Here is a 24,069-nt window from a genome sequence, read left to right on the forward strand (position 1 = left end):
AAGGAGTGACTTGTTGCGACCTCTAACTGCTTCTTCTCTTCCTTCCTTTTTGTCATCCTGCAGTGTTCTGTGCCAAGGTCTTTGTGGCTAGGCTGCGCCAACCTGGTAGAGAGCATGTGCGCACTGAGTTGCCTGCAGAGCATGCCCAGTGTCAGATGTCTCCAGGTGCCTCTCTTCTTTCTTGTTGTAAATGTGTTTTTACGTATGCCATGAACATTTGTTGAAACTTGCAGTAGTGTGTTTAATCCAATGTTAAGTCTGCTAAATGTTGTGTGTAACCCTCTGCTTTCCTCCAGCCTGGACACCCCGTGAGGAGTACTAGGAGGTCCTCGGGCAAACAGGTCTCCAGGGGCCTTTCTTGCTCCCCTCTTCGGCTCCTGCCTTTTAATTCTCCCTCTGCCCCACTTCAAAGTTGTGATTCTCATGGTTAATAGTTAAACCTTTGAACAACAAAACAGACTGTTCTGATATCTCCCATTTGGCACCTTTACCAGATTTGAGTTGGGAGGTTTTCATAATTTAAATGATGATTTTTCTATTTTGAAGTATCTTTTGGTTTGCTTTTCTTCTCCAATCCAAAAGGGGGTGGGAATCACTAGTTAACATTATTCTATAAACCTCAAATTGAGGTTTATGAAGACCACAGCTTTATGCTGCTGGGAACCATCTGTTTGAGCCAATTAAAAAAAAAAATGGCCAGATATAATACCTGTCCACAGAGTCCACCCAGTTTTCCAGGCCAAGGCCAGCAGAGAATTCCACAGATAAAAATAATATTGGGTGGGGCTGTTGGAGGGGTGGGAGTGGGGTTGCTTAGGCTAACACTGTAGCAGGAGTGTAGTTGGTGACCTCTCTTGACTTCTGATGAAACCAAGGCCCAAACCATCATGGCTTTGCCTGGGAAAATGTGTTTAGAGAGTGTGTTTAGTTAAATGTGTCAGTAGCAACATCAGCGTTTATTACTGTATAGCAGCTCATACAGTTTGGTCTAGTGCTCTTTTAAAAGCAGTGTTAAATTCCTGGTGTTCTGCTGATACTGCCCAGATTTTAGGAAACGAGTTAGAGGGATATTGATGCCATGGATGATTTCACTGTTCCTTCTCAAGGCTTTCTGTTCATGTGTACAGTCTCTAAATGGTGCTAGGGATTTGGAAGGAAGACGTTTCTTTTATATTGATGTTGGGCTCTTCTTTGCTTATTGCCAGCCTCTGAATAGCACTGGTGTGGTAATTGATTGAAATTGCTATCTTTAGAAAATTGTGCTGGCACTTCATTAACAGAGCTGGGGTTCTACGGAAGAAGATAGGTCTGAAGTCTAGGGTACAGTGTTTCTTTCACTCAGGCTCTTTGCCTTGAAAGGGCAGACAGTAGTGCAGAGCTCTCTCTCCTTAGCACCACGGATGGGCATTTGCATTATAAAAGTCTGTCTCTTCAATGGGTGCTTGAGGGCTGCCCTTGATTTGTGGCAGCGGGCTGACCCAGTTTTAGCCAGAGCTGGCAGTACAAGTAGGGAAGAATTGTACTTATGAAGTTATTAATCGGAGGTTTTCTTTGCTGTATTCAGTTAAAGTAATCAGGCGGCATAGGCACCAGTCTATGTGTGGGTACTGGTGTTTCGGGGTCTCTGGAAGTGCTTGGGATGGGGAGGAAGTACGGGTTCCTGAAAATAGGGAAATGCCTTCAAAGTCCTTCAAAGTCACCTTCCTCTGAGGAAAAAAGGTGAAATGTTGCCTTCATTGGACCTTGTTTCAATGATTGGGAACAATGTTGCTGTTAGAGGCACATAGGGAGTTTTGATTATTAAGCTTTTACTTGTACTAGCCTATAATAGAGGGCATGCAGCTTAGTGAAATGAATCAAGGGCCTCGCTGATTGGAGTTAGCAAGTCATTTTGTTCCGTGTGAAAATGAACCTAGAACATCTCCTTCCTTTTCACTTACTGTTTTATGTATTATTGTTGGTCACTATTTTAAACAAAAAGTGTGCACATAGAGTTTTACTTTGTACTTTTCTTTTAAAATGTAACAGTTCTTGTATTAATTTTTGGTGGTGGAGCTCGAACTCAGAGCCTGTGTCACTGACTGCAGCCTTGGCCCCTTGTTCTTTGCTGCTGCTCCAGGCAGCACCTGTTGCTGGGCTCTGTGTTTGTTCTGATTAAAAGATGGCTTTCCTTGGCGCTGGAGGTCATTGAAAAAGGCTCTGGAAGAGGGGAGAGCCTTGTTGACTTTGCTTGGGCTGTAGAGGGCTGAAGCTGACACACTGGATCCAGTAGTAACTGCAGCTTTCAGCCTGTTGTCCTGCATGGCTGCTGTACTTTCTGAAAAAGCAGGCGTGAATATAGTCATTGTAGCTAGGCGTATGTCAGCGATTGCACATTTTGATGGTGGAGAGGGTTAGCAGAGTCTTTTACCAACGCTGTGTACTTCACATCTGTCAGCTTTGTGGCAGCCTTGTGAGGTGCAGGTGTTACTGTCGCCTTTTCCTCATGCGGCAACTGAGGCAGATCATGCAGCCACCAGACGGAGATGCTGTGTGCTGACTTGCCTTAGGTTTAGAGGGCCGCGAAGTGCCGGAACAGGTGTTTGAGATCCAGGCTGCCTCGGCGCAGACTCTTCTCTCTATACTACTGGGTTTGTTTGTTTGCTTGTTTGTTTTTTAAAATTTCCCTCTTTCTGGTTTTTTAACATAGCTTCATTTGTGGAAATTGTACTAATATATAATGTATGGTTTGTTTAGTCATTTATTTTAACATAAAAGAAGAAAAGCTTGCTAAATTTAGATATTCCCTTTGCCAAAATGAACACTCCTGAATCTTAAAGCTAGGAAGCCTGAGTGGACTTCTGAGAATTTAATGCGATGACTATGTTTTTGGTATGCTGTGCATGGACTGTTCCCCAGTGTGTAGATGAGAGGCACAGATTTGTCTCCTGCTGTCAAGGAACCTACTGTAGTAAGTAGGACCACAAGTGAGAAAACCCAGACTGAACTTCCGATGGAGAGAGAGGGGAGGAGAGAGAGAGAGAGAGCAAGCGAGCGAGCGAGCGAGCGAGCGAGCGCGAGCGCGCTCTCTCTGAAGGTAGCTAACCCTACATATGCTCATAGAATCATGTTAAACAGTGTAAGTTTGATCCACTCTCCATGTTCTAGAACAGTTGGCTTGGAATCTCAGAATCTAGCTGAGCTGAGTCAGTAGTCCAGGTTTGACTAGTTGGTTCTTAGATCAGATAATCCAAGAGCACTGATTTGCCAGGGCTCTGGCATGATTAACATTGATGACCATACCTTTTATTTGCTCCCTTCTATGTGTTGTATGTAACCTAGTATTCTTGTTTGATTTTTGGTGCTGAGGAGTGATTGAACCCCAGGCCTTACGCATACTGGGCAGACATTCTCCCACTGAGTCATGCCCTCCCCTTCACTGGATCTTCTGTGGAGAAGTGACCTGGGTGCTGCTTTGTGTATGAAGTTAAAGAATTGGATTGAGTTGCCTAAGTTATATATTTATTTAACAGAACTGGGTTATGAGTCTAGAACTGCACGATTGCCCCAGACTGCAGTGCCAACTGCCTCTTTAACTTGGCAGCAATCGTTTTAGAACTGTAACAAATTCCCCTTATTTTTAATGTCCAAACTGAAAAGCTAGAAACTGAGTATAGAACCCGAGTGTCTGCGGTAGACTGAGAAGTGACAGCGTTCCTTAGGGTAGGAATGTTTGTTGGAAACCTCAGTGAGGATCATGTGACTCAGATTTCGTCGCCTCCTTCCTAGCTGCCTTTGTGTGAAAAGAACTCAGCGGTGAGCCTGAGGGCTGGGAATGCTGCATTTCAACTGGACACAGCTTCTGGGACTGTAGGGAGTGAGGTGCCTTAGCTGCAGGTGGTCTCCAAGTTGGTCAACCCAGATTCACCTTCTGCTCCCTTGAGCCAAGCCTGTCTTCCTTTTAAATGAAGGGAGGAAGGTAGTTCTTTACCTAGCATTTATTTATTTATTTAATTTTTTGACCAACTAGAGAACAATACCAAACGCCTCAGGCAGAAGGCCTGCTTCCGAGGGGTGAAAGCCCTTTCTTTGCTTGTAGGGAGTTCTCTGTTGAAGAAGAAACCATGTGTTTGTAGTTCAGGGCAAGTTAAAGGGAAGCTAGAAGACCAGGCAGATGATGTGGCCCTTTTTTTTTCTCTTGTTCAGATCCTGTGCCTCTGGTCCAACAGGGGACTCCCCTGATTTTTTTCTGTTAAACATTGAAGATTTGTTATTTTTTATGATTATTCATTGTACTTCAGGTCTGAAAATATGGAGGCTTGGGATGACCTTTGGAATTTCTAAGTGTTAGAGTCTTTAATGCACACTTTTCAGCCCAGTGTTGGTGGCATAGTCCTTCTGGAGGCAGAGGCAGGTGAATCTCTGTGAGTTTAAGGCCAGCCCGGTCTCTGAACAAGTTCCAGGACAGCCAGGGCTACACAGAGAGACTGTCTTAAAAAACCAAAACAGACAGACAAACAGACAGAAACCCAAATCAAACAAAACAAACAAGAACAACAAACCACTTTCCCTTTCTGTAGGAAACTGCAAAACACAAGTGCTCAGGCTGCAGATGTAGCTGGATGTCTGTAGCTCTCACAAAGCCTTGGGCTAATTCCGAGTAGGTCAAACAAAACAGATACCTCCCTTCCAAGTCCATCTGTGACCTTACTGCCAGTCACCTGTATTTCACCTGCAGCCATGAAGCTATGATGATGGCTGTGTTCCAACATTCCAAGGAGCCCAGTTTGATATTCCAGTCAGCAGAGGCTTAGAAGAGGCTGGGCATTGTGTTCAGCTTCAACTCTTCCTTACCCAGTATACCTCTGGATTGATCTTTTCTCCAGAGGATTTTATTTGAAAACTTCTTGCTGTGAAACTTCCTAAGTATATACAGACACTCATCTTAATCTTGAGCAGTCTTCAGACCTCCAACTTTGCCTTTTTCTGGGACACTTTAAAGCAAACCTAAGATGTTGTAACTGGGAGGGAAAGTTTGACAAATAACTGGTTTCTGTCAGCATTTAAACTTCTAAAAATATAGTTAAGAATGAACAGGAACAGTTGGTACTGAAGGCTATAAAAAGGCCCAGATTATGGTGGTGTGTTTTTATAATCTTAGTACTCGGGAGTCTGGGAAGTGTAGGAAGGTATGGGAAATCTCGTTTTCCTCGTTCATTCCATTGTTGCAAGGATGGAAAGACAGGCCTTTCCAGTGTTAAGCATGAGTGGCATCCTCCCCCCTGCTCAGGGAAGCTGGGTTTGTTAGGGAGTTTGGGGCTAGCCTGGACTACCTAAACTTTAACTCAGAAAGCTGGCATATATAGTGCTGGCAAGATGGCGGGGTGGTGGTGGGGGTGGTGGGGGTGGGTGGGTGGGGTTAAAGATGCTTGTTTCTATCTGCTTCCTTTTAGACAGAGAGGACTGACTCCCACAAGCTGCCCTTTAACTCTGTGTGTCTCTAACTCAGAAAATTAGTGCTAAAACCACCTCAAATTTTACTTGAGGATTTGTCACCTCCCATTGTACTTTGAGTTACACGCAGATGGCCACACTCAGGTACCCTCTTCAGCTGGCTCAGTCCCACCGCTCCATGTCAGTAGGGAGACAGGAACACTGCATCCTGCTTTTCTTTGGTGACAACTGGTGGATTCCAGAGTAGTATTCTGGTGAATAAAGCTTTACAGTGTAATTTAGGGCAAGGAAATAAGTAAATGGGCCTTAAGACTACATGAAAGTGGGTTTTTTTTTTCCTCTTTGAAAAAAAAATTGTGATATAAACCACACTATATAGCCATTTGTTGTGTTGTTTGTAAAACTGCTGATTTTATTTCTCTTGGTGGTTTATAATTGTTTATTTTATGAAGTGTCATCTTTTCTGTTGAAATTTAGATAGTAGGTAATAATAAATAGATATAGATAATAATGAAAATAGGTAATAAAATAATAATACAGAAATAATTTAGCTATATCTCTTTATTTTATTGTTCATTCTGTGATATTTTTGCCTTGACCTTTTATTTATGTTACATATATTTTATGAATGTTCATGTTTTATAATTCATTCTCAATAATAAACTACGTTTAAATATAGTTAACTGAAAAATATGGTACATCTTCGTGAACTTTAGTACCTCTATGTATTTTGCTTGTTCGTTGAGACAGGGTCTTATTGGGTATGTAATCCAGGCTGTCTTTGAATTCCTGATTCTTTTGCCTTAGCATCCTTTTGCCTGAGGCTGGGATTACAGGCATGACCCACCAGGCCCACATTTTAAATAACTGTTTGGCTTTATTATCTAAGTTATAATAAGTTAATCAGTCTCTTATCGGTGAACATTGAGGTCATTAAACTTTAATGTGTATTCATGATTAATTCCTAAAGATACTTACTGGAAAAATTTGAATTTTCCAAAAGTTCCTGTTAGCAGGTTTAAAGTTCAGTGGAAAGGTTGTTTAATATGATTGTACAGAAATAACTGCCTAGTGTGAACTATTGAAAACCTAGGAACTCATGAAGAATAAATTGAAAACTACCCTTTGTTGGAGACTAGAAAGTTGGATGGCTCAGGGGCTAAGAGCACTTGTTTCTTCCAGAGAACCTGAGTTTCGTTCCCAGCACCCAGAGTAGGTGGCTCACAACTGCCTGTAACTCCAGCTTTAGGGGATCTGACACACTGTTCTGGTTCCTGGGCACACAGGCACACGTGTGGTATATATGCACACATAAATAAAAATAGAAAACCCCAAACCCTTAGTTACTAACAAACAAACACCCACACTTTATTTGTTTTTCCCCAGCAGTAAATATTTATGATATTCCTACTTATGCAACTTACTATCATAGGGTCTAAGAAAACAGGAATGTGTGAAACAGACAAAAGGCTTATTGTTTGAGAAGCACATTATTGTATGTATTTGTTTGTAGTGCCAGGGAAGGGGCTGAAGCTTCCTTCCTGCTAGCAAGCATTCTCCCACTGAGCTACGGTCCCAGCCAGAAACCTCTCTTCATGTTAGTGAGAGAGAAACAGGAGGAAGGGACTGTGTGCTCAGCTTTGGGAAATGGCTTCAGTTTCCCATGGACTGAGTAGAAGCTCCTGAGAGGGCCTTTGAGTGAGCATTGGAGGAAATAAGCGAGCAGGTTGACAGGAAGGGTGTGGGTGAGAGGAATCCCACAAGTGTACAGGTCTGAGTGGGAACATCTGTGTTGGGAGAGCAGCAGAGGCTGCTGGGGTGTGGAGTAGGGGCAGTAAGAGGTGCACTGAGGATGGAAGGCAGGGCCGTCCTGGAAGCACCAATCATCAGCTAGGGAATGATCAGAGAATTTTTACCAGGAAGCCATCTAACATCCCAGCAGGCTCCCTCTGGCTACTGTCACCAGAAGATGAAAAAGGAATCAGGGAGACCAGTTCTAGACTGACCAGCATGCAGGTCAGCATTTCTCCAGAGCCATGGCACTAAAGGAGGCAGGAAAGAGGCGTGAAGAACCTGCCGCCTTTAGTGTGGGGCTGACAAGTTTGAGCTTTGCAAGGCAGGCAGGATTTTGCTGTCTCCCCTGCAAACCTTAGCTTCTACCCCAGGGCTATGCATTGATTGAATGTGGGAAAACAAGTCAGCTTTACCGTGAGTTTACTGGTTGTCTGTGCTAATCATATCTGAAAAAGTGTTTCCCAGCAGCAGCTGGCTTAGTGCTAGTAGACAAATGACCACCATAGCCTAGGCAAGAGGATACATAGAACTGGGGATCACAAAACCACACCTGGGGGAGGGGTGCCACAGGGAGCTAGGTTAAGGGCTCTAGGTAAGTGGAGACAGAGACAGTTGTGATGTGGGGGAGGGGGGGAAGGAGAGAGTTACTTTAGCAGACACACTGTCAATCTGGTCAAACTAGTGTCTTTTATAAGGCCAGTATCTGATGAGAATTTAGAGCTGATTGGGACTGTGGTTGGCCCCGAAGATGGAACTCTCTGCTTACAGCAGTGGAGAATCATTCAGAGTATAGTCTAGTTATTGGTGGAAAATCCGTTCAGTGTGTGGAGAACTCAACAGTCAATGAATGTACCTGCATACACAAGTTCCTGAGCTGGCCCCTTACACCCTCCGTCTTTCTTTATCTATCTGTCTGTCTGTCTGTCTATCTATCTATCTATCTACTCACTTACTTATTTACTTATTTATTTATTGGTTTTGTTGATAGGGTTTCTCTGTGTGTATTTCTGGTTGTCTTGGAACTCACTTTGTAGACCAGGCTGACCTTGAACTCACAGAGATCCACCTGTCTCTGCTTTCTGAGTGCTGTAATTAAAGGCATACGCCACCACCACCTAGCTAATCTTAATGATTTATTTTATGTGCATTAATGTTTGCCTGCATGTATGTCTGTGTGAGGGTGCCAGATCCCCTGGAGTTACAGACTGTTGCGAGCTGCCACATGGGTGCTTGGGAGTTGAACTCAGGTCCTCTGAATGAACAGCTTGTGCTCTTAACCACTGAGCCGTCCCTCCAGTCCTGTTAATGTCTGTTTTATATGTGAGAAAATTGCAGCCAAGAGGAGGAAGGGAGGTGCCAGGACTGAAGGAAGGCTAATCTCTGTTCTTAGGAACCTTTTTGCTTGTTCAAGTACAGTCATGACAGTCTTGTCTGTATTTTAGGTTGTAAACAGGCTTTTCAAAGTCTTAGGCTGGTCATGCATGAGAAGTGCTTCTAGGTCACTGTGGGTAGGTAGCTCAGAGGACCAAGTGTCTGCTCTGAAGCCTTTCTGCTGAGGTCTTACCCTGCTGTCCTGCTGTCCACTGCTTCTTCACTGTTTGATTTTTTTTTTTTTTTTCTTCTTCTTTGTAGCACTTAGTGCTGGCTGAAATTAGATTGTTGGTTTGTTTTTTTCTGTCTCTTGCCACACCTGCCCCATCACAATCCAGGTTCTGAGAATAAACCGTTCATATTTTCCTGCTTCTTGCTTGGTAAACAGGCTTGTTTCTGGACTAGTTCCTGGCAGGTACTCTGTAATTACTCAATGACTTAGGAGTGGGCACAGTCAACTGGAATGAAAGGGAAGGGTTCTGACTCTGTGGTCTGGTTTTCACTGGGTTGCATAAGCAGGACCACTTTGGACTTGGTTTTCTGAGCTCTGTAAATTTAAGTATTTCCGTGAGTTGGAAAGTAACCTTAAAAGAAAATTGATTTTGCTTGTAAGCCAGATTATAATTTTGTTTTGCTTTTAAAAGTAATCTTTTCTGACTATATAGTTTATAGTAGAGAATTGGGGTAAAAATGGAAAGTGAGGGAGGCGACATACTTCATATTGTCCTTTTCTGTTTTAGTTTTGACTCTATATACATGCTTTACATGTAGTTGAGACTGTTTTATGAGTTTACAGGCTTCATTTTTCTTCATGTCTTGTACACTTACTTAGGAATAGGTGTTTTGTTGTTGTTTGTTTTGAGACAGAGTCTATGTAGACTGGCTGTCCTGGAACTCACTATGTAGACCAGGTGGGCTTTGAACTCAGAGATCCTCCTGTCCCTCCTCCAGAGTATTGTGATTACAGGCGTGTACCATCACTCCTGCCTACTTAGTATGCTTATTCTAGCCTTTTTCCTATAATTTCTCATGATGTAATTTAAAAGCATCCCTCGATTTGGTACTTATTGGCACTTGGAGTCTTGTCTTTGTAGAATGCAGGTCACCTCTTCATTGCCTTCATTGGGACTGCACAGGGCCAGCTGGGTGGAGCTTGCCACCTGGTTCTGCTTGTGAGCACATTTCACCAAACCCTCACCAAGGTGGCACATGATTATTTTGAGAAGTTTGGAAAGCCTGTTACCCTGTGGCATCAAAGTTGACAGACTTAATAACACATGGCAGCTCTTCACTGTGAGCAGCTTGAGTATATGTTGAGTCAGCTGAAGTCATGGCCTGTGAAAGATCTTTTGGATACACTTGGCCATGAGAAAGAGCCCCAGAGACATTTTCAGGCACACAGCTGTGCCAGCATTAGCCCAGGCCTTCTGACTGAGCTACCTGGGCACTGTGTCTAGAGTTTTGTGTTGATGATTCAACTAGAATGGCATCATTCACAAATACTTAAGATGCTATACTGTCTCCTCCATTTTGTACCAATGTGGGGACACCTGTAGTCTATCATGCTGGCAGTCCTAGACAGGTGATTGTAAACATGCACTACCCTATGTAAGGAATTAAGAGTTACAGTAATAGTATCTGTGCTGACAGGTAGGAAGGAAGGAATCAAGGAGTTTCAAGAAAAAAAGACTTTCTTCACAGAAAAATTGCTCCAGGGAATTTTGTAGTCACCATAGGAAGTATCAGGGATGCACTTCTTACTGTCATGGATGGGGAGACACATGAACCTAGTGTCCTCAGTCAGCACTGCCTCGAGGTGCTTCTTTTCGTGTGTGTGTGTGTGTGTGTGTGTGTGTGTGTGTGTGTGTGTGTGTGTGCGCGCGCATGTACACACCTGGAGGTCAGAGGACGCTCTGTGGAGTTGGTTCTCTCCCTGCACCTTTACAGGATTGAACTCAGCTCATCAGGCCCGCAGAGCAAGTGCTCTTACCTGCAGAGCCACCTTGCTGGCCCCAGATTCTCCTTAAGATCAAAATCGGACAGTAATAGTTTAAGGGGGTGGAGTGTTCAGGGGTAACTGTTAATCTCTGACTAGATATGAGGCTGGCACTTCAGGAGGGAATTCATCCCCAACTCCTTTAAACCTGGTTAGAAGCAGGTGACTGAGGAGGCCATGGGCCACACCCCCTCCTCCACCTCTGGTACCGTAAACCTGGTCAGAACTTGACTGGGAGGCCATGGGCCTCAGTGGGAGAAGCCACTGCTGTGGTTTTTGCTAAGTGCACCTGATGCACCTTTGAAAATAGTTTTGTTCTTGCGCAGGGACCAGCACCGTCATCAGCCTTAGTCACAGTGAGTGGTAATTGCTGTGCCTCATACTTGGTCAGAATGCTGAGAAGCACTGACTCTTGAAAAGTTCAACTCCAATGAGACAGCTTCGTCATGCTGCCACGGCTCGGGGCATTGTAGAAGAGGAGGTTGAAAGAAACCAAGAGATGGGAGAAGGGGTGGCCATTGCTTCCTTGAACTCCAGCAGGCCTGATTATCAGCATCAGACCTTCACAACATTGGGCCTTTAGCATTCTGCCAGAGGGAGTCAGAGGAGGGGCCATGAGGCCCCATTCCTCGGGCAGATACAAGTGTAGATGTAACAGTCTTATTAAATTAGAAACAGAGCCAAATGCCCAAGAGGTCAGAGCAGTAGCTAAGAGCTGAGACTAAAACCCTTTCTTATCCCTCGCTGCCATCCGTCCTGCTGAAAGAGAACTACTTCCTGTGTATCTGTCTTTTATTGACTTTCTGTTCTGCCTTCTCATTGGTTGTAAACCCAACCACATGACTTCTTCATCACTGCCTGTCTATACAAGACCTCCAGGTCTCTATGGTTGGTATTGAGATTAAAGGCGTGTGTTTCCAAGCTGGTGGTGTCCTTGAACACACAGAGATCTGTCTGTCATGTGATTGGGATTAAGGGTGCTTCCACTGCCAGACTTCTGCTATGGCTTGCTATTAGCTTTGACCTCCAGGTAACTTTATTAACATACAAATAAGATCACATTTCAGCACAAATAAAATATCACCATATACAAGTGCAGTTAATAATTAATGGAGAGAGATTTTCTTCAGTGGGGTAGCTGCTGGTAAGGTGCCCTCATTCATCTCAGTGGGTACCAAAAACAAAATGGAAGGAAAAGATGTGGTGGGGTTGAGAACTAGTTCAGAAGAGGAAGAGGATGGTGGGGCAAGGAAGGACCCCAGGGATGAAAAAAACTTGTAGAAAGGATGTAAGTGTGTGCAGGTATCTGTTTGAATGTTCACATGTGTATGGATATACTGTGGAACCGCAGTTTATGTTGGCTGTCCTTCCACTCTTGAGGCAGGGTCTCTTGCTGAATCTGATGCTTCCCGATTCTGGTAGGTCTAGTTAGCTATCTCGCCCCAGGGATTTCTGTCTACTTCCGGAATGCTGGGATTGGCTGTCATGCCTGCCTGGCTTTTTACATGGGTTCCAGTAAGGCACTTAACTACTTGGCTATTTCCCTAGTCCAGATTTAATGTTTTAAAAACAAAACAAAAAGTGGTTTTTTACACCCTAATAAAGAGAAAAACTCTTAGGACTGAGGATGTAGCGATAGCTTGCTGACCATGTGCAAGACCCTCGCACTGCGTAAATCAACAAGTAAATAGATAAACCTGATTCTTTTTACATTGAAAGGAGGGAGGGTGTTTCAAATGCTTGATCATATCCGTTCTTAGTGGTATGCTCCCTAATTTGAAGTGCTGGGTATGAATGTGAACAAGCCATTTGCAAGGTTGCCTCTTCTCTGTTTGGGTTGGCCCTAGGCTTACTGAACAGCTGCAGGTGCATTACAAAAAAGTGTCTCCAAAGACTTGGAAGCAAAGCTGGCTGCCTTCTTGCCCTCTGTCTTAGTGCAGGGAGAGTGTCCTGCAGTCTAACTGAGTAAACAGTGACACAGTGTTGACATTCAGGCCTCAGGCCCTACCTAAGTTTCACCAAAGCTCCCCATAATGTCCTATATGGATGTGTAATTTTGATTTATCTTCTACACAGTGATTACTTGATTTAAATAGAGCCCAGCAAGCTCACTTCATTGTAAGTCACTGTTTCATAGAGAGGTCCTTTGAATCTATGGAGGTGTATGGTCTCATTGGCATTTCATTTTCATGTATTATCAGGATAGTTGGTTTTCTTCTGTAGGCTGTAGTCTGCTAGCCATTATTTTGATGGTCAGATTGCTTAGTTTAGCTAGTGGTGCTTCAAGGGCAGCTCATGTATCTGATCTGCCTTTATCATTGTTTTAAGTGCTTTGTACATTTATTTGCAACACGTTCCAGACTCTTGGGTTTTCCGATACTCAGATACAAGAGTTCATGCTTAGTGTTGTTGCGATGCCATTGCTTCTGGGCCCAGCCAGAGTGCTAGGAAATAGAGTTTGTTTCCCTCTGGAAACCTCCACTTTTTTATGGATGGAAACCACCATGAGTTCAGTCCTCAGCCCCAGTACATACAGCCCCATTCTAACATTTAGCCTTCGGTAAGGTCTTTCCTGCTCAGCCTCCCAAACTGGGAGTTCCTGACTGGTATGGTCACCACATCCAGCTTTACAGTTGCTTGAGTATTAGTTTCCAAATGCGTGTGAGGACTGGGTTTTGGCAACCTTTTTGTTTTTTTTCCGCTCCGGAGCATTGGTGGGTAGTAACCCAGCAAGAGAAATTGGTGTCTTAATTTACATTTTTTAGGGAACTGAGTGCTCACTTCTTAAAAATTTTGAACTTGGCTCACACAGTGGTGGCACACACCTTGCCTGCCTGGTGCTGGGATTAAGAGGCAGGAGGATCTCTGTGAGTTCAAGGCTAGCCTGGTCTATGTAATAAGTTCTAGGACAGCCAGAGCTACATAGTGAGCAACCCTGTCTTGAGGCTGGTGGGGGGTGGTACTGGTGCTGAGGATTGATCCCAGGGCTTCTTGCATGCTAAGCATGTGCTACACTGCTGATGTGTACCCACTGCCTCCAAATTGTCCTTACTTTTCTTGGAACTCATGTGTAATCCAGGTTAACCTCACACTTGTGGCATTCTTCCTCACCTCTTCAGCCTCACTGAGGTACCACACCCAACTAGACAACCTTTCTATATCTGTAGCTTCCTTTTGGTTGTTTGATCATTATTTGTTTGCTTGTTTGTTTATGACATTTCAAGACAGGGTTTTTCCTTCCGTGTAGCTCTGACTGTCCTAGGACTCAACTCGCTTATAGACCAGACTGGTCTTGAACTCAGAGATCTTCCTGCCTCTGCCTCTCTGGTGCTGGAATTGAAGGCATGGCTCACCATGCCTAGTTTGTAATTCACTCTCAAACACAGAAATATGACTTGGACTTTCCAGTTTTTCCTTTGTTTAGTCTTAGGACCTAGGAAATACATTACTGAAAGGTAAATGTACTAAGTGAACACTTTTTACTATTTAAAAAACAACAAACTTGAGCTGATGAGATAGTTGAACTTGTAACGGTGCCAGCCTTGTAACGCTGATGCCCAGAAACAGTGTACTACAAGTATTTTCATAGTATGGTTGAATTTTAGTATTTCTTTAGTGAAAATTCTTAGTGGTAGTATTGTTAGATGAATAAGTACATGTTACCAGATTTTCTTCCCAAAGGGCTGTACATGCTGTCCTAGGTTATAACAATTTAATCCATGTTTCCCTCCAGTATTTATATGTGTTGAAGTAGGTTCTGTGAAGTGTAGATTTAATTCTACGTTCCCAAGTTGCTGGCCAGTTGTCTCCACATCACTTGTTCAGAGTTTCTACACAGTCTTTGAGATGCCACTGTTTATCTTGGGCTAAGTTTTCATGAGTACTGGGGTCTATTTCTGGGCTTTCTCTACTGTTAGCCCAGAATTTGGCATACTGACCCACAGTCCAAATCCAGCTCTGGCTGTGTAAACACAGTCACGTGGACACAACCATTGCTGTTTACTTGATGCCTTAGCTTTCATACTGTGCAGAAAACTACTGGGAGTACTCGGGACAGAGACTGAGGCTTGCAAACATTGAAAGTTTCCTTTGCCTCAGTGTTCCAGAAGCTCCTCCATTAGAGAGGCTTGGTGACCCCCCTCCCCCAAGAAGCTCCCCTTCCTCTTCCCCTCTTTCTCCCTTCCTCTCTCCCTTCCTCTTTCCTGAGTATTCATACAGGTTCATGTTTCCTTGTGAGCCTGAGCATCTACTTATTTTGCCCCATGAGAAGTTTGTGTGTGTGTGTGTGTGTGTGTGTGTGTGTGTGTGTGTGTGTGTGTGTTTGAGGTGTGTTGACTTATAAATTGGGGGAAAACATTTGTATAATGTTTAGCTATCTTTTCCAACAGCAAGTTATAAAGCAAAAACCAGAGAAGTCCAGAGCAACCAGTCCACAGATGATTATTCCTGAACACTGGGTGGCCCTGTAGCATTAGTTTTTGAAGAATTACTATTTTGGGAATTATAAAAAAAATCCCAGTTTTAAGATGTTCTTTATATCACAAACTATCATTTTCTAATCTTTCTTGCTTTGGAGCTTATTTCTTTATGATTTGGCATATGGTCAGCTTTTGTCCATTTTAGGCACAGTTGAAAAGCAGATTACTTTAAATCTCTTTAGTAGGCAGTGTGAAGTTTGGTCCCTAATTCTAAGACCTGCCCACCTTATCAGTTAGGCTTCAGTTTGTCCTCTTGAGCTGTCTTGTCCTGAGAAAAGTGTATGGAGAATCATTCCAGGATTCTGTTTTCTTCTTTGTCTCCACCCAGTGGTTGGGATTGAATCTGGTCCTTGTGTGTGCTGATCAAGCTTTCTGCTCCTGGGCTAGATCCCAGATACTTTCCTTCTAGGACTCTGGTCTGTTAGGTTCTACCCATGATGTATTGTGTTTCCTCTGTGAGGTTTTGGCGTTGGGGTGGGTGCTTTTTTGTTTGCTTTTAAGACAGGGTTTCTCTGTGTACCCCTGGCCATCCTGGAACTCACTCTGTACACCAAGTTGGCCTTAAACTCAGAGAGATCCATCTGGCTTTATTTACTTTTTAAAAATGTGTGTATGGATGTTTGCATGTATGTCTGTGCGTGGTGTCTGGTGCCCTTAGAAGCCAGAAGAGGGCATCAGATGCCCTGGAATCTGATTGCCCTGGGAAACCCAACTTTGTTCCTATTTTTCACAAATTTTCCCCTCTATTTGTGATCTTGTTAGAGATTCACAGATGTTTTAGGATGGATTTTTCTTTCTTCCCAAAGCACTTGGGATTCTGACAGAGACTGCATTATGTTTCTGACTCTGTGGTAATACTTACAGTTTAAGTCTTGTGATCTGTGGAAACAGGGTGTCTAAATGTTTGTGTCTTTTCTTTTTGCAACATCTTGTGGTTGTCAATTAAAATTAATGATGGTTACAAACATTTGTGAACCGCTCTGTGGGTACTGGGAACTGAACTCAGTTCTCTGGAAAGAGCAGACAGTGCTCTTAACCCTGAACTCCCTCTCCAGGCCCCTTTTCAGTCTTTTTTTTTTTTTTTTTTTTTTTCTTTCTTTTTTTTTTTTTAGCCATGTCCTAAGTGAACAAAAGTTTTACCATCCTCCCATCCTGTGTTTGCACTACTAGCTCAGATTTCTAGTATGCTACTGAAAGTATTGATGTTTCTGACTTTAACCAGAAAGTTGACTTTTTCCAGTAAGTGTGGTTGGTGTTAGTTTTGTAGACCTTCTTTATTAAGTAAGGACTTTCTCCTACAGAGTGCTGTCCAGAGCTATGTTTTGTCTTTAAGAATTGTCTTGGCTGCCTCTTACCATGTTACCCTACACCCCATCAGTTGTGACACTCAGACACAAACTCTGATGTCATGTCTGTGCTGCCTATGGCTTGTGGAGGCACCCCCAAGTACCAGGCTTCGTTTCATTTGCTGCTGCTGCTGTCTGTGCCTTCTGGCTTTGCCGAGTGCCTGGGTGTCGTGTTACTATTTGATGATTGCATTCTTTGTGTCCAGTGGCTTTGCTAGTGTCGTGTATTACTTTTACTTTGTTGTATGGGTTTCCTCTTCTTCCTCCTCTTCCTCCAGCTCCTCCTATACAAGTATGCTGCCAGTGATACTTTTAGTGTTTTGTGTTTTCTTGCTCTGCTACACTGGCTGTGACTAGTAAAATTTGTTCTGGTACATGAATGGACATTCTAGCTTTGTTCTTGAGTGTGAGGGAAATATTTCATCTTGTAACATTAATTAACTAATGTGTTAGGTACATTTTTATTTTTTACTTTTTAAAATATTTTTTGAGATAGGGTTTTATTACATACCCCTGGCTGGCCTGAAACTCACTCTGTAAACCAGGCAGGCCACATCACAGAGATCCACCTGCCTCTGTCTTCAGGGGGCTGGGATTGCATAGATGTTTGAAAGTCTTAACTTCAGTATCCCTTATGGTCTTATGTACAGGTTCCCAAGCATCTTCTGGGGCTCTGGGAATTAAATCAGAGGCAATCGTGTTTAAAGTGTTGCCTGGCAGTTTTTAATAGTGGATGGGTCTTGAAATTAGGTATTCTGAGCATGTCTGTTACGGCTGGCTGTTCTGTTGTGTCTTTGTGAGGAGCCACGTTTGATTACTACTTCTGTGAGCTTGAATTTCAGACTCTTGGAAACCCAACTTTGTTCCTATTTCACACTTTTTTTTTCTTGTTTATGGTCTTGTGGGAGATTCATGAAAGTTTTAGAATGGATTTTTCTTTATTCCAAAAGCACTTGGGATTGTGACAGAGATTGCATTGTGTTTCTGACTCTTATACTGACTGTGTTGTCTTTCAATTTAAATCTTAATTCAATCTTAGTTTCTTTTAGCAACATCTTGTGTTTGTTAGTTAAACTTAATGTGTATATAGTCTGATTTTTATCATTTTTTTTCTTTTTTGCATTTATTCCTTCATTTCTTCTTCAGATTCCCGAGTTTTCTTCTGGTGTCATTAATCTGTTTGAAGAACCTTAAAGCTGGCCTCGTGACTATTCCTAGACTCCAAGTGACTGTTAGGAAGAAGTGTCCTCTCTGGTCACAGAGCAGGAAATGTGGAGAGTGGAAGTGACTGTTGATAAAGGATGTGAAGTCTGTTTTCAGGAAAACACACGAGGAGTTAGAGAATCAAAGTCTTTGGTCATCCATTTATGAAATACAGGTTCTTAGGCATCTGCTGGGTTTCTGGGAACCCAAATCAGAGGCAGTTGTAGGCACAAAAGTTCATTATTATGTTATACTTAATTGAGCTAAAAATAGCATCTTTACTTCCTGTTCTTCTTTTTTGGTATGTGGAGCTGAGGATCGAACCCAGGGAGCACTCTACCACTGAGCTAAATCCCCAACCCCTTTACTTCCTGTTCATCTCACAAATTATGGGCTGGAGTAGACTGTAGCCTCTAAAACACAAATAGAGGTACACAGCAACACATGGCACAGACAATTTCTAGAGAGTGCCTTAAATGGTTTTCATGTGTGTGCATACACATTTTGTAGTTGTATCTCTATGAGGCAGTACTGTGGTTATTTGGTTTTTAAAAAATATATATTTGTTTATTTGTGTGTGTGTGTGTGTGTGTGTGTGTGTGTGTGTGTGTGTGTAAAATACCTGTTTGGAATTTAATCTGTGTGTGGAGTTTAAGTTTTATAAAGATGTGTCATTGTCATGTGCAGTGCAGTCCCTTGTCACGTGTGTCACTGTCACCAATTGCAGACTTCTTGCTCACTTAATGCTGTCAGAGGCTGGGAAAGATGGTTCACCCAGTGAAGTGTCTCTGCATAAGCAGGAGGATACCAGAACCCATAAAAAGCCAGGGGCAGTGGTGCACGTCTGTAACCGAAGCTCTGGGGAGTCAGAGACAGGAGGCTCCTTGGAGCACACTGGCCAGCCAGCCTCACAGGAGCTCCAGATTCAGAGAATGTCTCAAAAATAAATTAGAGATCACGGAAGACAGCTGACATTGACTTCTGGTCTCCACCCACGTCCACACACATGTGCACACTATACATGCAATGCTTTCTATGGATGGAGTTATTTAACTATAGTATAAATGATCACATTTATCTTGACAGTAAATAAATGTGTTCTGTTTAAGAAAATTTGCCCATCCCAAGATCCTAAGAATGTGTTGTAGGTAAATAGTAATAGCTTTATTATTTATTGTTTACATTTAGATCTGGTGTAGAATAGATTGTGTGGGAGAAGGCTTAAGATATCTTTAAAATAACAGGTGCTGTGGTGTTTTAACTAAAAAGTTCAATTCTCTTCCTACTGTACCAAAGGGTCACTAGTGCTTACTCAGGTCAATTTAATATGTGGATTTGTGTTTGGATTAGTGTCCTTCCATTGATCATTTGTCTACATGTCTGTCTGCGGAACTGTCCTTTATTATAGTTACATACTAGTGCTTGGCATTCCATGGTGTGGATCCCCTAGCTTCGTTTGTTAGATTGCTTTGATTCTCCTGGGCCCTTTATATTTCTCTATGAACTTTTAAATCAGCTCAATGTGTCTGTGGCGGGGGATGGTGGGACAGGGCAGGGAGGGCAGGGGGGGAAGGCTTGCCCACAGAAGCCTCATGGTACTTTGACTGCCATTGTGTTAAATCTGTTATCTCTTTATTCTTTCGTGTTTTTTTTTGTTGTTGTTGTTGTTTTTGAGACAGGGTTTCTCTGTGTAGCCCTGGTTGGCCTAGAACTTGCTCTGTAGACCAGGCTCACCTTGAACTCAGAGATCCACCTGCCTCTGCCTTCTGAGTGCTGGAATTAAAGATGTTGGCTGACACCACCATCTGGCCTATCTCTCTTCTCTAAGGTCAGCTTTTGGTGGACCTTGTTTGTTTGTTTTTGTTTTCTTTTTTCTTCCCCAGTTTTCATTACTTAGCAAATGGTAGCTACCATATTGTAAATGTAACCATCAGGATATAATCTGTAACTTCTTTGGTCTTTTGTTTTAATCTTAGGTAGACCTGACAAGCTATAGTTGGACAGTAATTATTAAGTAGTGATTGTGATGTGGTATGGTATTTCTAACTTGGGTAGATGTCACTGGTAGGTGCTTCTTATTTTCTTTTAGCATAAGCAAACCTAGATAAAGAACCATTTTGCAAGCTTTGAATTATCTTGACTCATGATTAGTGTTTTATTGTAGATATTTTCATGTTTTCTATGCCAGCAACACAGGCAGGATTTCTCCCTGTTTTATAACAAGAAGGGACTACCCAAGAGAGGGGTCCAGTGACTTTCCGGAGTCGGAGTCAAGTTTGTAACTTGACAGCTTTGAGTCGGGGCGCAGGCTTTGTGCTGGGGTCCCTGCTCTCTGGGTCCGTCTTTGCACTTCAGTAGATGACTCCCTTGGTGGCGCATTCCTCATGGCCACAAGCTTCTAAGCCATTGTTGTTGCTGTTTCTACAGAAACCCTCTCCTCTCTGGCTTCTTGGAGTGAATTAAAAAGTTTTACTTTTAAAGGCATTCTTGAAGAATTAAGTGTACATTCTAGACTTGTCTGCTGTCTCAGGGAGATGCCAGAATTCTCTTCCCACCCCATGCTGGAGGCAAACTCAGGACCTTGTATAGGCAAGAGCCCTACCACTGAACTACACTCCAGCTACAGTCTGGCCCCTTGGAACACTTCAATTGAGGTCTTTTGCCTAGGTAACCAGCGCTTGAGGAAAAGAAGGGTGACTGTCTCTGAGGTGACTTTGTTTCTAGCATGGGAGGGTCAGAAATGGCGGAATGGCTTTCTTCCTGTGTGTCTTGTAAAGGACATGGAAATAGAGGAAAGGAACAAGGATTATGAAGTCGCCACTTCTGTATGCGTGGTTTCTAGAAGATGGGAGAGTAGCTAGGATTTATTATGGTCATATATTTTACTTCTGCATTTACAGATGTCAGTATCCTAAGTGCTAAGCTGGTAGAGTGAACAGACCCACCATATCCATTCTGTGCCCGTTACAGGTTAAAAGAGCCCTTCTGAGTGCTGGGAGTGTGCTTGACAATTTTCTTCCGGGGAGGTCCTTTCCAACCTTCTTGTCACCTGGTTTGTGAAGGAGTGTGTCGGCACAGAGATGCCAAGTGGAGAGCCTGCTGGAGAGTTTGGTAGTTGGTTTCTGTTTCCTCAAGACTAGAGCATGTGTCTGGTCTTGGCATGGATCTCCTGCTTTTCCTGGCTGTCTATTTTAAGGAAGATACATTTCTATCTAAGTAAATGTTTAAGTGCATTTTATTTATTCGTTTATTTATTCTTTAAGTTTGTTTTATTTGCATGATAAGATCTTAATTCAATGCGGCACAGGCCCTTTTCATTGTTAAATTAGTATCTCTAAGTATCTCTTGCTACTTTTGGGGACCCGGGTTCAGTTCCCAGTACCCACATGGCAGCTCACAGCTGTCTATAGCAGCAGTTCAGGGCTTCCGGTCAGGGCATGCATATGGTGCACATACATACATGGAGGCAAACACTCATATAATAAAAATAAATTTTACAAAAAATTCTCACCAATCTGTAATAGTTGGACTGTCTTCACAATTTGTGGTATACAGATGGCTGGTTACCTGCCCTGGGAGATTGAACTGACCTCAGATTAAAAACACTAAAAACAAACAAAAGGAAAACCCCACTTCTGTCTGTAATGGTTGTGTACACCCTTTTCCGGCTGTCGTTGTCCACTGAACAGTACAGTGTGATGGCTCCTTGTTCAGACAGCATTTCATGGGCAGATTTGTGAGGCATCTAGGGGTGACTTAAAGAGCATGTGTGGAGTTTAAGTGCAAGCATGCAGTTGTCCTTCCATTTTGGTGTTTGGGGGAGGTTCCCGAGATCAGGCCTACATGGATACCTAGATACAGCTGTGTATCTGCATACTGTAATGTGTTCTTTTACTTATTTCACATGTTTATCAATTACACTTGAAGTCAGAAAGGGAACCTTATGGCTGGAAAATCAACGGCCCTGTAGGAACAGGCTAGGGAAAAAGAAATACTGTGATTGAAGACCCTTCGAAACTGTAGCCAGGCACACACTTTGGGGGAATGTCAAATAGATACTGCAGTGACCTGGCTGCACTTGTAAATAGACCCTGGTACTGCACACATGCACACCAGAGACACGGCAGTTATTTTTAAATGCTGAAAGTGGGCTGGGGCGTGGCCCAGAAGTGCCTGGCTCGCTGGCACCAGGCCCCAAGCACCAAGGGAGAAGAGAGGAAAGGAAAGCTGGGGTGGGAGTGACTGAGTGCATTCATGGCTTCATTTGGGAGTGTGGGAGACAGAACCCAGGGCCTCATTGCAGGTATACACTCTGCTTTTGAGCTCCATCCTCAGTGGTAATAATTCTAGGAATAATGTACAGAAACAAAATGAACAAACTCCTGTTGTATTTAAGAATTTTAGTGATACAGTGACAAACAGAGGAACCCAGACTTGGGAAAGTTAATATAGTGGAATTCTGGTGGAAATGAAGCACTAATCACTAGGGAGGGCCAGTGAAAGCCACAGAGTTGGGTATGGTGGTGTGCAGCACCTGTGCCGGCCGGCAGACAGCTGAGACCTGTCTCAGAAACACAGAACTCGGACACAACTTAAACCCTCTCCCCTTGGAGAAGACAGAGAAAGGTCTTGAAAACCACGGTAATAAGTATTAATAACTTTTGGGTGTCCTTTGTGAAATTTTACTCTGAGTATGTAAAAGCCCATTTCATCCGCTTTTGACCTCTACTTCCCAGAGACTTAGAAAGTGGTTGTCATTCAGGAGTTTGATTGTATATTATGATGCTTGCAGTGACAATCTTTGCTTTCTGTTTAATTGGATTTTCCTACACATCTCACCCATCCACTGTGCCCAGAGCCTTTTCTGGGAATTTGTGCTTTACTCTATGGGTTAGGTGAATGCCTAATGTGGTCATCTCCTCCTCCTGCCCTTCCTGCCCCTCCTCCTCTTCTTCAAATTTAAAAATGCTGGTTGTAAGGCTGGGCGGTGGTGGTGCACGCCTTTAATCCCAGCACTTGGGAGGCAGAGTCAGGCAGATCTCTGTGAGTTCGAGGCCAGCCTGGTCTACCAAGTGAGTTCCAGGAAAGGTGCAAAGCTACACAGAGAAACCCTGTCTCAAAACAAAACAAAACAAAAAGCTGGTTGTAGCCCATTAAATTGATTCGTGGGCTACAACCGGCAGTTGGAAAAGCATACAAGAGACTTATTTTTGTATGGAAAGTTTATTGTTGTCAGGGTGTCTTTACTTACTGCAGAATTGCAGTTTTTTAAAATAATGACTGTTCCTTTTAGATGATTCTCAAAGTAGGGAAGTTTTGAAGTGAAAGATATTCTTTGTTGGTTGGCGTCACTCCTGCTCATGTGCAAGCTGAGGGGAACGAGCTGAGGTGTTCACACCAGACTGCATTGTCAGGACTGTTTGAGAAGGCAGCAAGCGCTGAGACTCACTCACTTGACATCTGCTGAGCTTTCCTGTTCCAGTCTGAGAGAAGTGTCAGCAGAGTCACTGTGGAGAAGGTGGCTACCTCTCCTGAGCCTTTTTCATAGACTGACTACTGTATGTATCTTAGGACATTTTCAAAAGTAGCTTTTAAAAAAAAAACTGTAATGTTTTTATTCTTTTATCTTTGATTGGATACATTTAATGGAGATCTCACTAATTGATCCAACTAATCAAGCCCATGTTTCTCCCTCAGGATGAAAATTTATACTGCTTGATTAATGCTCGGCATGCTTGGTGGGTCTGCTTTAAGAGTGGAACCCAGGACCTGTGTGTGCCAGGCCAGCACTCTGTTCCCCAGGTGTACCGGCCTTCTTTTTACTTGTAGTCCAGAGACACATGGTCTGGCTAAATTGTCCCTGGTGGCTTGGAACTTACCCTCTAGCCTAAGCTGCCTCAAACCCAGTGATCCCCCGGCCTCAGCCTCTCAGAAACCTGAGATTGCAGTCCTTCTACTGGGGACCTGTACAGAATGGTGTTTCTGAAGGCCATATATCCTCAGTGCCTGTAGTTTGCTTGTTGTGATAGTAGAAAATGTGTCTTCAGAACAAGATTGGGGTCTTCACAAGGCTTCGGCTGCTGTGTGCGCTCTGTTGCTGAGGGGTACTCGCTCTGTTGCTGAGGGGTACTCGCTCTGTTGCTGAGGGGTACTCGTGTGTAGTAAGAGGCTGACTTTGACGTCTGACACTTACTGATGGGAGACATCAGGCAAATTGCATAGTATGTCTGAGTCATGGTTCTCGCCATTGGTAGAATAGAATGTAATATATGTACTGTCATATAGGTTGTTGTAAGGAATAGAGGTAATTCACATAAAGTTTTCAAAGTTTCAAAGCCTGACTGATGTGGGCAATCATTGAGCAGTAATGTTTTTTGGCAGAGCAATGTTTGATGGGTAAAGGTGAATTAGCTTGTGGACCTGAGTTTGGTCCCTGAGACCCGCACAG

The 24,069-nt window shown here is 43.2% G+C and overlaps 1 protein-coding gene across 5 annotated transcripts in view; it reads left to right on the plus strand.

The window, feature by feature from the left end:
- The window catches only part of Fbxw11 (F-box and WD repeat domain containing 11), a 99,593-nt gene that overhangs the window by 36,901 nt on the left and 38,623 nt on the right, over positions 1-24,069 (plus strand). For 3 of the 5 annotated variants that reach the window (XM_036195466.1, XM_036195467.1, XM_036195468.1), the window contains one exon: positions 64-165. The exons of the other annotated variants lie outside the window; for them this stretch is intronic. In XM_036195466.1, coding sequence (XP_036051359.1) covers positions 64-165 — 102 coding nt within the window. The remainder of the gene's footprint in view (positions 1-63; positions 166-24,069) is intronic. 5 annotated transcript variants of the gene reach the window in all.

The sequence above is a fragment of the Onychomys torridus genome, chromosome 8 (genome assembly GCF_903995425.1).
Source record: "Onychomys torridus chromosome 8, mOncTor1.1, whole genome shotgun sequence".
In the NCBI taxonomy this organism is placed as follows: Eukaryota; Metazoa; Chordata; class Mammalia; order Rodentia; family Cricetidae; genus Onychomys; species Onychomys torridus.